Consider the following 13785-nt stretch of genomic DNA (forward strand, 5'->3'; position numbering starts at 1 on the left):
AGACTTCTCACACAGCTTAGCTACCTCAAAGCTGCCTTATGAGACTTAGGGGAAAGAAAAGGAGCAAACAGAACACTTTGACCTGAAAGGTGGGCCACACATTTTAGCCTTTGAAACAAAAATTATCTGAAGTTGTAAAACAGAACGCTTGGTGGCGCTGCAGGCTAAGAAAACTAAAACTTGGCCACTTCGTGACTGTAAAGTCAGAGCCATTTCTGGCTGCTGAGAAAGGGAGCTTTTTACATTTCTGCCGATCGATCCTTTCAGAGAAGCAGATAAGCCGTGTCCAGCAACATTTAAAAGAAAAGAAGCTCAAATTTATATAGCCAAGATTCCTGAGCTCTTCACAGAGCAATTCTTGGGTGATTAACTGCTGCCATCTTTTGGAGCAGAGGAACGATGGAGACATCACTCCACAAGGCACCACAGAAAAGGCAAGTGACCGCCATTATCTTTCTGTTACTACTGTGGGAGGCAGGCAGTGCGACCATTAAGTATTCTGTTCTAGAGGAGACAGACAGGGGCTCTTTGGTGGGGAACCTAGCAAAAGATTTAGGGCTGAGTTTAAGGGAGTTGGTCATCAGGGGTGCCCAGATTCTTTCCAAAGGGAACAAACAGCTCCTGCAGCTGGAGCAGAAGACTGGAAATTTGCTCCTGAAAGAAAAATTGGATCGAGAGGAGTTATGTGGTAGCACCACCCCGTGCATCCTACATTTCCAGGTGTTACTAAAAAGTCCAGTGCAATTTATTCAGGGGGAAATACAGCTTGAAGATGTAAACGATCATGCCCCAGAATTCATGGAAGATGAGATTCTCCTTAAAATCGTGGAAAGCAGCCATCCAGGTGCCGTGTTTCCATTGAAAATAGCTCAAGATTTGGACATAGGTAGCAACACAGTTCAGAACTATACAGTCAGCACCAACGCCCATTTTCACCTTCTCACCCGCAATCACAGCGACGGCAGGAAATATCCAGAGCTGGTGCTAGACAAAGCACTGGACCGGGAGGAGCAGGCACAGATTAGATTAACACTCACTGCTCTGGACAGTGGGACACCTCCCAAAACTGGGACTACTCAGGTTGTCATTGTGGTCCTGGACATTAATGACAATGTCCCTGAATTTGCCCAAGGGCTCTATGAGGTGCAGGTTCAAGAGAACAGCCCCGTGGGCTCCCTTGTCATCACTGTATCCGCAAGAGATTTAGATGCTGGGACACACGGAGAGCTCTCCTATTCCCTTTTTCAATCTTCAAATCAAGTTCTTCGGGCTTTTGAAATAAATGGAGACACCGGAGAAATTAGAGTAAGAAAACTGTTAGACTTTGAGGAAATTCAGTCTTACCGCATGGAAATCGAGGCCTCTGATGGAGGAGGCCTTTCAGGAAAATGCACAGTAGTAATAGACGTAACGGATGTAAATGACAACGCTCCTGAAATCACTATGTCATTACTCATCAGTGATATTCCAGAAAACGCCCCTGAAACTGTAGTCGCGATTTTTGGAATTTCAGATCCAGACTCTGGAGACAATGGAAAAATGGTGTGCTTCATCCAAGACCATCTTCCCTTCCTCTTGAAACCTAATGAAGAAAACTTCTACACGTTGGTAACTGAAAGGGCACTGGACAGAGAGAGCAGAGCTGACTACAACATCACCATCACAGTCACGGACCTGGGCACACCCAGGCTCACAACCCAGCACACCATAACAGTGCAGGTCTCTGACGTCAACGACAATGCTCCTGCCTTCACCCAAACCTCATACACTATGTTTGTCCGAGAAAACAACAGCCCCGCCCTGCACATAGGCACCGTCAATGCCACAGACTCAGACTCAGGCTCCAATGCCCACATCACCTACTCGCTGCTGCCGCCCCAAGATCCACAGCTGTCCCTTGACTCGGTCATCTCCATCAACGCAGACAATGGACAGCTGTTCGCGCTCAGGGCTCTGGACTATGAGATCCTGCAGGCCTTCGAGTTCCGCGTGGGCGCCACGGACCGAGGCTCTCCGGCTCTCAGCAGCCAGGCTCTGGTGCGGGTGGTGGTGCTGGATGACAATGACAATGCACCCTTCGTGCTCTACCCACTGCAGAATGCCTCTGCGCCCTGCACAGAGCTGCTGCCCAGGGCTGCGGAGCCTGGATATCTGGTCACCAAGGTGGTGGCCGTGGATCGCGACTCTGGTCAGAATGCCTGGCTGTCATTCCAGCTACTCAAGGCTACGGAGCCCGGGCTGTTCAGCGTGTGGGCGCACAATGGTGAGGTGCGCACCACCAGGCTGCTGAGCGAGCGCGATGTGCCCAAGCACAGGCTGGTGCTGCTGGTCAAGGACAATGGCGATCCTCCGCGCTCTGCCAGTGTCACTCTGCACGTGCTGCTGGTGGATGGCTTCTCTCAGCCCTACCTGTCTCTGCCAGAGGAGGCGCACGACCCTGCACAAGAAGAAGATTCACTAACACTCTACCTGGTCATCACCTTGGCCTCTGTGTCTTCTCTCTTCCTCTTGTCTGTGCTGATGTTCGTGGGGGTGAGGCTATGCAGGAAGGCCAGGGAGGCTTCTCTGGGTGGCTGCTCTGTGCCTGAGGGCCACTTTCCTGGTCACCTGGTAGATGTCAGCGGTACAGGGACCCTGTCCCAGAGCTACCAATATGAGGTGTGTCTGACGGGAGGTACTGGAACAAATGAGTTTAAATTTCTTAAGCCAGTACTTCCCAACTTCTTGAATGAAGGAGGTTACAGGAACACGGAAGAGAACTCCAATTTTAGGGATTGTTTGGGGTTTAGCTAAAAATCAAATTTTGCCTCATGTGAGGAATATTCACTGATGCATATATAATTTCCCAACCGTTTGTTCATGGAAAGAGGTCTATACTAGCATGATGCTGACAGTCGTATTTGTAGCTGTATCAACTGTCGAATATTCCTTGCATGTTTGGCTAACCATCTTTCCCTGAGGCACACAATATAGCTGCAAAATGTGTTTTCTTGGTGAGATTTGTTTTCATCACTTAAAAAAAATGTTTAAAAGTTAAGAGATATTTTCAGGCTCCTGGTCTCTGAGCATGTGGATTGACTTCTTGTAATCAAAGAACTCCTGTCTCAAAAGTTCTCGCTATTGCTAGGATGAATTTAACGCTGTTGTAAATGATGGCTTTCAATTTTAAAAATAATTTTTAATCATGCAAACATTTTTTGTGAGCTTCTAAATCCTATGGTTCTGTTGCCTGTTTCCAAGACCCCTACTTTCTTTCTTCAAATGAACAGTTATTTAATCAGGATTATATTTCTAAATTAAGTATTTCTATCAAAATAGATGAAAGTTAATTAAACTATCTTTTAACATTCTGGAAAACTCGGTTCATTATATCAAAAATTGTGAACTTATTAATACACTTGTGACTAGTTTTTCATAAATGGCTTGGTATGTAAATAGTGATTCTCATTCTTCTAACATGATGCATACGCCACATGATTAATACATACACAGTAGACACAAAGACACATAACATGATGTATACGCCACATGATTAATACATACACAGTAGACACAAAGACACATTAGTATGTTTTCACAAGAAATTTTCATTAAGTCAATATTATTCTAAAATACATCTACTGGAGCTTGAGGTGTAATTCAATGGAAAAACATGTGTTCAGCATTCATGATGCCCTGGATCCAACGCTCAGAACCAAGTAGAAAAAATAAGTAAGTTCTTCAAGTGAAAGTAAATACGATTTTAATTAACAAATGAGATCAGTTCTCAAACAGTGAATTGTAATAAACTTAAAACATCTAATTAAACTTATCAAGGGCTGGAAAGATGACTTTGTGCTTAAGAGGAAATATTCTTCTGAGGACCCCAGTTTAGTTCTCAGCGCCAATGTCTGGTGGCTCACAAACAGATTATCTAATTCTAGCTTCAGGGAGCTCTAGTGGCCTCTTTTGGTGTCCATCTGTACCTACCCACACGCAGAAAACTAATAGCAACATAAATTAAATTATAATTTAAATAGTTGGTGAAATTCAGTAGCTGTTTTGTCTTTGAAGTTTTAAATAGCTGACTCTTGTTATTGGCCTGTAAGTTTTTTCAAGAATGTGTCTACATTATAAAATTAGTTGCCAGTTGCCTGTTCATCATATTATTTCACTATCCTTTGTGGTTTTGTGGTGTTGGTTGTAATGTCTCCCTTTTCATCTCTGATTTTTTTTAAATTTTTAGTCTATCATAGTGCTTGTTAGTTTTTTTTCTTTTTTTCTTTTTTAAGAACAGGCTCTTGGTTGCGTTTCTCTTTTCTGGATTATTCAGCGTCTTACTTGACTGTTTCTGCCCTACTAGTTATTTTTGTCTCTTAACTTTGAACTTGGCTTATTCTTGTTCTGTTGGTTCTCTGAAATGCAGGGGCAGAGTGTTTATTTCGGAGCTTGCTTTCTTTAATGGCAGCACCGATGTCTACAGACTTCCCTCTTTGTACTTCCTTTCCTGTATCTCATTGGTCTCAGTGTGGTGCATGGTCATTTTCATTTGTCTTTTTTTCTTTGATTTTATTATTGGATAAATTGATTGCTCAAGGTAGGTTGCTTAGTGTTTAAATTTTTCTATTTCTTTCTTTTTAAGATGTGATCTCATTGTGTTCCCTAGGGTGTTCTGAACTCACTTTATTGACCAGGGTGACATTGACTCATCTCAGCCCACCAAGCCCTGAGACTCTATGCTTCTGTCAGCACAAATCTTAGTTTTTCTTGCTTTTGTTCTAATTACTATATTTTCTTTTGATTTTTACCAGAATATAGAAGATCTTCTCCATCTACTTTTTACTTCTCTGTTTTACTGATTAAGATCTCAGTCTCTGATGTCATACTTTTGCTTTCAAGCAGCTCCTTCGTGTTCTATGAATGTTCCTTTTTCTTGCAAGCTTTAAGATTTAAAAATTTTGTGAGATTTAATTAATATGTGATTATTTTCTAGTGAATATATGTATATATGTACATGTATATATATTTATGATCAAAATTGTGAATGTTTCCATCATCCCTAAAATGAACTTGGTGTCCATTAACACCACACACACACACACACCACACACACACACACACACACACTACTCAAGTCCATGGTAAACTACTAGTTAGTTTTCTATCACTTTTAATTGTTTTTTTATTCTGTATATTTCATGTACATGAAATCGTGTATGTAGCATTGTGTGTCTGGATTCTTTCACTTAACATAGCATTTTCAAGGTCCATCATGTTATAAGATATATCAGTACTTTATTCACTTTTATGACTCATATTCTATTGCATGAATGAACTATACTTTTCTCATTAGATACATGAAACTTTGCATATCATAAATAATGATGCCATAAATTTTCATTTGCACCATATGCTTTCAATTCTCTTGGCATATGCCTATGATTAGAATTACTGAGTTACAAAGACTATATCTTTTGAATTGTCGTCAATTATTTTTCAAAGAGAATGCCATTTTACATTCCTAACAACAATGTATAGAGAAATCAATTTTTCCATATCCTGTTTTCTTTTTTATTGTTGTCATTCTATGCGAAGCAACATCTTTCTTTAAACATTTTTTATTTATTTCATGTCTATGAATACACCATTGCTCTCCTCAGACACACCAGAAGAGGTCATCAGACATCATTGCAGATGGTTGTGAGCCAACATGTGGTTGCTGGGAATTGAACTCAGGACCGCTGGAAGAGAAGTCAGTGCTCTTAACCACTGAGCCATCTCTCCAGCCCATGAAGCAACATCTTATTGTGGTTTGACCTGCAGTTCCAAAATGACTACTAGTGTTGAGCGTGTTTCCATGTGTTTATTGGCTATTTGAGTATATTGTATAAACACATTCCTATTTGTTGAATTGTAATAATATTATAGAGCCCAAACTAGAGCCTTATCAGATAATTTATGAACATGCTATGAGCAATTAATTCTCTCATTTCATTTGTTATCATTTTACTTTGTTGATAATGTCCTTTGAAGAAAAAAATTATTGTGGTAAACCCAATAATCTAATTTTTCTTTGGTGGTTTGTACTTTAAGTTTCATATCTTAGAAATCACTGCCTAATGAAAACCATGAAGATTATACTGTTTTTCCCTAAAAGCTTCTTAATTTTCACCCTTACATTTGAGGTCTATATTTTATAACACCATTTTCTAGTTTTAGGCTTTAAACATAAATTGCTAATTTCTCTATAGTGTTCTATGATTTTCCTACTCTTAATATCCTTCTTAAGAGAGCTGAAAATAATGAAATTTGTCAGTTACCACTTGTCTGTATTCTTTGAACATTCCAAAAATTTAATGGTTTTCTCTAAAGTCTACTCTTTTTATTATTACAAGTTCATATTACAAATCATTCTTTTTATCATTACAAGTCCATTTATTTTCACACACACTGTTATTTAAACAAGAATTAAGAAGAAAATCAAGATGAACTGAAAAAATCAAATTGAAATAAATTCCCAGCTTCCTCATGCTAGAACCATCCACATTATTTTACTTCTTGCTTCATTTCAACAGAAGTAGACCTTCAAGGTGAACTGTTTCTTGAGTTCTCACATGACTGAGAAGTGTGGTTTAGCTGGGTATAAAATTCTTCAGTCAACTTTCTAAAAGTGTGTGCTGAGAAATAAAAGCCCAGTCCTCTGAAAAAGCAGCAAGTATTCTTAATCACTGAGTCATCTCAGGATTATCACTCTGCTCTTTAGTCTTTAAAGTTGATTTAAGAAAATCACTTGGGCTGGGAATATATCTCAATGTCGCAAACATGGATGAAGCCCTGAAATCAAACCCTTGCACTGGGAAAAAATAAAAATTTCAAATTGAGAAAAAAGAAGAAGAAAAATCAAGATAAACTGATGCAAAGAGACTCAGAAAAAGCTAGACCATTTGCAAAGAGAAACATTTTGGAGTGAAATCTTTTATTATTATCAGAGGGGAGGAAGTCATTGTGTCTAACCAATAAGAATAGAAGAGCTCTTAGAAAATATGAACCCAATAAGTGAAAATTCAATAGAGGAGCTTAATAGTAAAGTTAAGAAGATACTTTTAAAAAGCCAGGTATGCTGGCATAGACCTTTAGTCCCAGCACTTAAGAAGCTGATGCTGGTGTATCTCTGGAATTCAAGGTCAGTCCTGGTCTACGTAGGGAGTTCTAGGCCAGACAGGACTACATAGTGAGACCATTTTTCAAGAAAACCAAAAATATGCCTCAGGAAATATTGAAAAATACTTTTAATTGGCAATAAGAAAAATAAGGTAGGGAAATGAGAGGAGCCATACTGAAGTGCAACAATGGAATTAAAAGAACTCTGCAAAAGAGGGAAGGGAGGAACCAATGAAAGAGAGGACTCAGTGGGATAATTGAAACTGTACAATCTGAAGGAATCTGGCCTCCTAGGTTAAGTGGCCCATCAATGATCTGGTACAATGGATGAAATATAAACTCGGGCCAAGAATGCAAGATTGCTTAATTTCTAAGTGCTTGAAATAATGATAAAATCCTACAACAATAAGTAAAATATATGTCATATTGATAATGAGAAAATGATTAGGTTCAGATTTCATGGAAACTTCAGCAGTTCAAGTAGCTCATTGACAAAACTTAATTCTGAAGGAAAATTATTTTCAACCTAAAAAAATTATAGTCACAGTTCCAGTCAAGTTTGTTGGTAGAATAAAGATATTTTAATACAGTTAAGATCACAACAAGAGTGGTCAGACACAGTGGTACATGTCTTTAATCCTAGCACTCTCCGGAGGCAGAGACAGGTGGTTCTCTGTGAGTTCAAGGCCAGCCTGGGCTAAACAGTGAGTCCTTGTCTCTAAACAACAAACAAAAAAGATTGCAACAAAGAGACTGGGGAGATGGCTGCACCCGTAAAATGTCTGCTGGGCAAGCAGGAGGACCTGAGTTCTCACCAAAGCAACAAGAAGTAAACCTCTAACTGGTAAACCCTGTCTCAAAATAATTAGGGGGAGTGGCTGAAGAGATTGGCTCAGCAGTTAAGAGGACTAACTGCTCTTGCAGAGGACTCAGGCTTAGTTCACAGCATCTACATAGTGGCTCAGAAAACCTTGTAATTACAGTCCCAGGGGGGTCTGCCTTCCTCTTATGATTACCCTCACGGGGTCCTGCATATACGTACACTCAGGCACATATAAATACACATAAAATAGAGAAATTTTTATAAAGTAATGTGGACACAAGAAAATGGCCCACAAAATCGACTAAGCAGGGCTCATAGGAACTTACAAAGACTGAACCATCAACCATCATGGAGCTTGCATTGATCTAACCTAGGTCTTCTGCTTATATTTTGTGGTTGTGTAGCTTGGTGTTTGTGTGGGTTTACTACTAACAGTGGGAGCAAGGGCTGTCTCTGACTCCTTTGCCTGCTTTTGGAACCCTTTTCCTCCTACTGGGTTGCCTCATCCAACCTTAATACAGGGGGATGTGCCTGATCTTATTATAACTTGATATGTTATGCTTGGTTGATATCCCTTGGAGTCCTGCCCTTTTCTGAAGAGAAAGAAGCAGTGGAATTGGGGGAGAGGGGATGTGGGAGGAGAGGAGAAAGGGGAAACTGGGGTGGGGTTGGGTGTAACGTATGAAAGAAAAATAAATCAAAAAGAAAACCAATGAAGATTCTGATATCAATCACACACGTGCACACACACATCATCCACCCATATGCACCTGTGCATATAAATACAAACACCATATCTGCACTCAAAATAAATCTTCAAAGATCATAGCAAAACTTACCTCTTATACATCCTCTTCTGGAAACTATAGGATAATGCCTATAAAAGAAAAAAGCAACCCAGACAGAAAAAAAAAAAAAACCAGAAAAGAGAACATACAAAATACGGGAAATGGGAAACGAATGTCTGTGTGATGATTTCAGGATTGGCAACCATGTCTGGGACAGAGCAAACAACAGGGCTCCAGTCTGAATCTTTGTGACTTAAGGGACTGGCATCTTGGAGAATACTTATCAGTGAGTCCCTTGACACCGGATCATCTTTTCAGTCACAGGAACCTGTGTTATTTCTTAAAGCCAATGAGTTAATAGAAAAACCGAAAGATACAAAAATTCCATAACTGGGAAATTTAACTCGAATATGAAACAGGGAATCCCATAGATGACAACAATGAGAAGTTCCAAGATGACAGCCATGTGACAGTCATGTGACAACTGTTGTAGAAAGCAACCGTGCCACTGAAAGGGAAACTAGTATCTTGAAAGACACAGTAATGTGTGGAATTGTATTGGGAGACAACTGGAATCATGAGAAGATATGGATAAGTATTATTGATAAAGTGAAAAACCAAGGCAATTATTAATGTCAAGAAACTAAGCCCAGGAAGCATAACTATTACACAACAATTTTCCTAACACATTGCAAGAGAAACGAGACATAAAAGATTTCAAATGTAATCCACCTTACAAAGGACTCAGTTGATGTCTGAGACTATGATACATTTTAAAAATCAGTGGCAGAAATGGTGACTGAAAAACAGAGAAGGTAAAAGAAAAGTCAGACTCATTAGACTCATTGTATTTTGTATCTTTTAGTGTTCATGGGTTGTTGTTGTTTTGAGATAAAGGTTAGATTTTATTTGGGGAGAACACAAATTTTAAAACTTTCAATAACCTGGAGTTCTTACAAGTCTCATCACAAGTAAAAGGTAGGTAGAATATGAGACATTGTTGACAATAATAGGAAAACATAAATAAATAATGCTAACAAATGTGAAAACTAGAAAATGGCTTTAATTAAATAAAAGGTTCTTAAAGAATTCTGAACAGACTTATAGCCCAGGACAGAATGGACAAGATAAGGATCTACAACTAATGAACTCAACGGACTTGGGAAATTTAAAAGAAAAATTACAATTAAGCATTTAGAAGGAAACAATATATCTTCGTCTGTTCTGTTCTGTAAAAGAAGATGGAAAGCTTCCTCACCATCTTATGAGGTCAGGATGACAACTGACTACACAAACCATTTAAGTTAAATATTATAAACATAAAAGGAAACCTAAAAGCAGGTTGATATAGCTAATCTACCTGTGCATCAAAATCAATTAATCATGGTTAAGTTTAATTTATATTAAGGACTCAAGAATTTAAAAGCTAAATAACACATGGATGATTTAAACAAATGTTTAAAAAATTGTGAAAGAGAAAGCACTGTTGATGAAAAACATCATAAAGATGCAATAAAGAAGCACCTCCACAAACACAAGTCTGCCCTACTTTCTACTGGCAATACTAGAGCATTTGCTGGGTATTGGAGATCTTGGCCGTTAACACAAATATCTAGTACTTAGGGCAGTTGAAGTATGAAAAGTATGGAGCATAAATATAGAAGAGTGAAGACTTTGAAAGTGGAAGAATTGTCCAATTCACAAGAATCTGAAGGAAAAAAACACCCTGGTTGTTCTGTATTGTTATTGCTAAGTGGCTTAGAAATAACACAACATTCGCCTTTTTGGTGGAGGCTTGATTCTTTTGTATAGACTTTACTATCAACTTTTGAAACAAGGGGTTTTCAGATTTTCTTAAATTTTGGTGGAGAGTCCGAGTTAAATATAAACCCTGGTGTGGTATGTGCTTTTAATCCGCTGTTTTTGGTAGTTCTATTCTTGAGAAAGAGAATAGCACTCTCGAAACACAAGGTGGCGCTGCAGGCTAAAAAGAGAAAAGGGGAGGCAAGGGAAAGGGGAGGGATGCACAAAGGATATTCCAGACTTCCGACAAAGCTATAGGAAATGATATAGCTAGCGGTAGCAAGCCCTGGGAGAAGGCACCACTCTCTTTCCACAGGAATTGCTAGTGTCCAGGTCACTCCTAAGGATTGCAGCTGCAGGCATTCCAGGGAGCTGCTTGAGTCTAAATGGAAGGAATTTGGGGTTTTATTTTGAAAGTCTTGGAAAGAATGGATGCCAGACTGGAGCAAGCTGTGCAGAAAAGGCAAGTACTGTTTCTTTGTGTATTTCTGGGAGCGTCTTGGGCTAGCGCCGAACAGCTTCAGTATTCTGTGGCAGAAGAAACTGAGAGAGGCGCCTTCTTAGCCAATCTAGCAAAGGATTTGGGGTTGGGGCTGGGGGAACTGTCAGCCCGGGAAGCTAGAATTGTTTCAGACCAGAACACACGGTTTTTACTGCTCAGTCCGCTTACTGGAGAATTAATTCTAAATGAGAAGCTGGACCGAGAGGAACTGTGCGGCCCCACAGAGCCCTGTGTGCTGACTTTCCAGTTGCTGTTGGAAAGGCCATTTCAGATTTATCGTGCTGAACTACATGTCAAAGACATAAATGATAATTCTCCAGTATTTCTAGACAAAGAAATACACTTGAAAATATCAGAAAGTACCACACCAGGGGCCACATTTCTCTTGGAGAGGGCACAGGATTCCGATGTGGGTACGAACAGCCTGAGTAACTACACCATCAGCCCCAACGATTATTTCCACATTAATGTTCATGATGGAGGGGAAGGGATTATCGTTCCTGAACTGGTATTGGATAAGATGCTGGACCGGGAAGAGATACCAGAATTGATTTTAACCCTCACAGCCTTAGATGGCGGCTCTCCACCCAGATCTGGGACAGCCTTGGTGCAAATCTTGGTGTTGGACATAAACGACAACTCCCCTCATTTCGTGCAGTCACTTTACAAAGTTCAGTCACCTGAAAACACCCCTGTCGGCTCCTTGGTTGTCACTGTGTCTGCCAGGGACTTAGATACAGGAAGTTACGGACAAATAACCTACACATTTTTTTATGCCACCGAAAGAATTCTCCAAACGTTTCGAATCAATTCTACATCTGGAGAACTTTATCTCAAACGCGAACTCAACTATGAAGCAATTCAAACTTATTCGATAACTATTCAGGCCAGAGATGGTGGTGGACTTTCTGGGAAATGTACTGTGGTTGTAGAGGTAGTGGACGTGAATGATAACCCACCTGAGTTTCTCTTGTCGTCACTTAATAGCCCAATTCCCGAAAATTCACCAGAAACTGTTGTTGCTGTTTTTAGAATTAGAGACAGAGATTCAGGGAACAATGGGAAAACCATGTGTTCCATTGCGCATGATCTCCCTTTCGTCCTGAAGCCATCTGTGGAAAACTTCTATACTCTGGTCACAGAGAAGCCTTTAGATAGAGAATCAAACACTGAGTACAACATCACCATATCGGTCACAGACCTGGGCACACCCGGGCTCACAACCCAGCACAACATAACAGTGAAGGTCTCTGACGTCAACGACAATGCTCCCGCCTTCACCCAAACCTCATACACCATGTTCGTCCGAGAAAACAACAGCCCCGCCCTGCACATAGGCACCATCAGTGGCACAGACTCAGACTCAGGCTCCAATGCTCTCATCACCTACTCGCTGTTGTCTGTTCAGGACCCACAGCTGTCCCTCGACTCGCTCATCTCCATCAACGCAGACAATGGGCAGCTGTTCGCGCTCAGGGCTCTGGACTATGAGGCCCTGCAGGCCTTCGAGTTCCGCGTGAGCGCCACAGACCAAGGCTCGCCCGCGCTCAGCAGCCAGACTCTGGTGCGCGTGGTGGTGCTGGATGACAATGACAATGCGCCCTTCGTGCTCTATCCTCTGCAGAATTCTTCTGCGCCCTGCACAGAGCTGCTGCCCAGGGCTGCGGAGCCTGGATATCTGGTCACCAAGGTGGTGGCTGTGGACCGCGACTCTGGCCAGAATGCCTGGCTGTCGTTCCAGTTGCTCAAGGCCACAGAGCCAGGGCTGTTCAGCGTGTGGGCACACAATGGCGAGGTGCGCACCACCAGGCTGCTGAGCGAGCGCGATGTGCCCAAGCACAGGCTGCTGCTGCTGGTCAAGGACAATGGCGATCCTCCGCGCTCTGCCAGTGTCACTCTGCACGTGCTAGTGGTGGATGGCTTCTCTCAGCCCTACCTGCCTCTGCCTGAGGTGGCGCGCAATCTGGCGCACGAAGAGGACGCCCTAACACTGTACCTGGTCATTGCCTTGGCATCTGTGTCTTCTCTCTTCCTCTTGTCTGTGCTGGTGTTCGTTGGAGTGAGACTCTGCAGGAGGGCCAGGGCGGCTCCTCAGGGTGTCTGCTTTGTGCCTGAGGAACACTTTCCAGGACACCTGGTGGATGTCAGCAGTGCAGGGACCCTGTCCCAGAACTACCAGTATGAGGTGTGTCTGACTGGAGCATCAGGGATAACCAGTGAATTTAAGTTCCTAAATCCAATTGCCCCTAACTTCCTAACCGAAAGCACAGGGAGAGAAATAGAGTAGAAACTAAACCCTTCTGCCCATGGATGCAGCCCTAGTTTAAACTATGCCCTTGTTGTGTAAAGAATGATTTCATGTTAACATCTTGAAGTTAATTTAGGACAGAAAACAATACCTTTATTTATTCCTTAAAACCTTTTCTTTAATGAATGAAATGCATGTGTTGTGTGCTATCTCGAATTTAATTCGATTTCTCTTTTTGTTTTTTTTTTAATATTTGCTGAATTGCAAACAACAAATCTTAGTAGAAATGGTTTGAATTGTTTTTCCATTGTCTAAATTTTTCATTTATAATTATGTTCTATGTCTACTGGAATTATATATAAATGTAGGTATACCCTATATTTTGAGAGGTTATATTATATAGATTTTCTTTAGTAATTACTGTGTATCATACATAATTTCATCAGTTTTGGGACGTGATCGCTTTGTGTCCAGGATGGCC

The 13785-nt window shown here is 40.9% G+C and overlaps 2 protein-coding genes across 2 annotated transcripts; both read left to right on the forward strand.

Moving 5' to 3' along the window:
- Positions 1 to 399: 399 nt before the first annotated feature.
- On the forward strand, positions 400 to 2793 carry LOC114629818 (protocadherin beta-14). Its single transcript, XM_028777921.1, has one exon. It carries the CDS (start codon positions 400 to 402, stop codon positions 2791 to 2793), a length of 2394 nt encoding a protein of 797 aa, XP_028633754.1.
- Positions 2794 to 10816: 8023 nt separating this feature from the next.
- On the forward strand, positions 10817 to 13591 carry Pcdhb7 (protocadherin beta 7). The gene has a single exon (XM_028777917.1). It carries the CDS (start codon positions 10941 to 10943, stop codon positions 13341 to 13343), a length of 2403 nt encoding a protein of 800 aa, XP_028633750.1. The 5' UTR covers positions 10817 to 10940; the 3' UTR covers positions 13344 to 13591.
- Positions 13592 to 13785: the final 194 nt, after the last annotated feature.

This window comes from Grammomys surdaster, unplaced genomic scaffold (genome assembly GCF_004785775.1).
Source record: "Grammomys surdaster isolate TR1022 unplaced genomic scaffold, NIH_TR_1.0 317, whole genome shotgun sequence".
NCBI lineage: Eukaryota > Metazoa > Chordata > Mammalia > Rodentia > Muridae > Grammomys > Grammomys surdaster.

Coding starts and splice junctions, on each gene's coding strand:
- LOC114629818 (XM_028777921.1), top strand. CDS start 400: ATGGAGACATCACTCCACAAGGCACCACAGAAAAGGCAAGTGACCGCC.
- Pcdhb7 (XM_028777917.1), top strand. CDS start 10,941: ATGGAAGGAATTTGGGGTTTTATTTTGAAAGTCTTGGAAAGAATGGAT.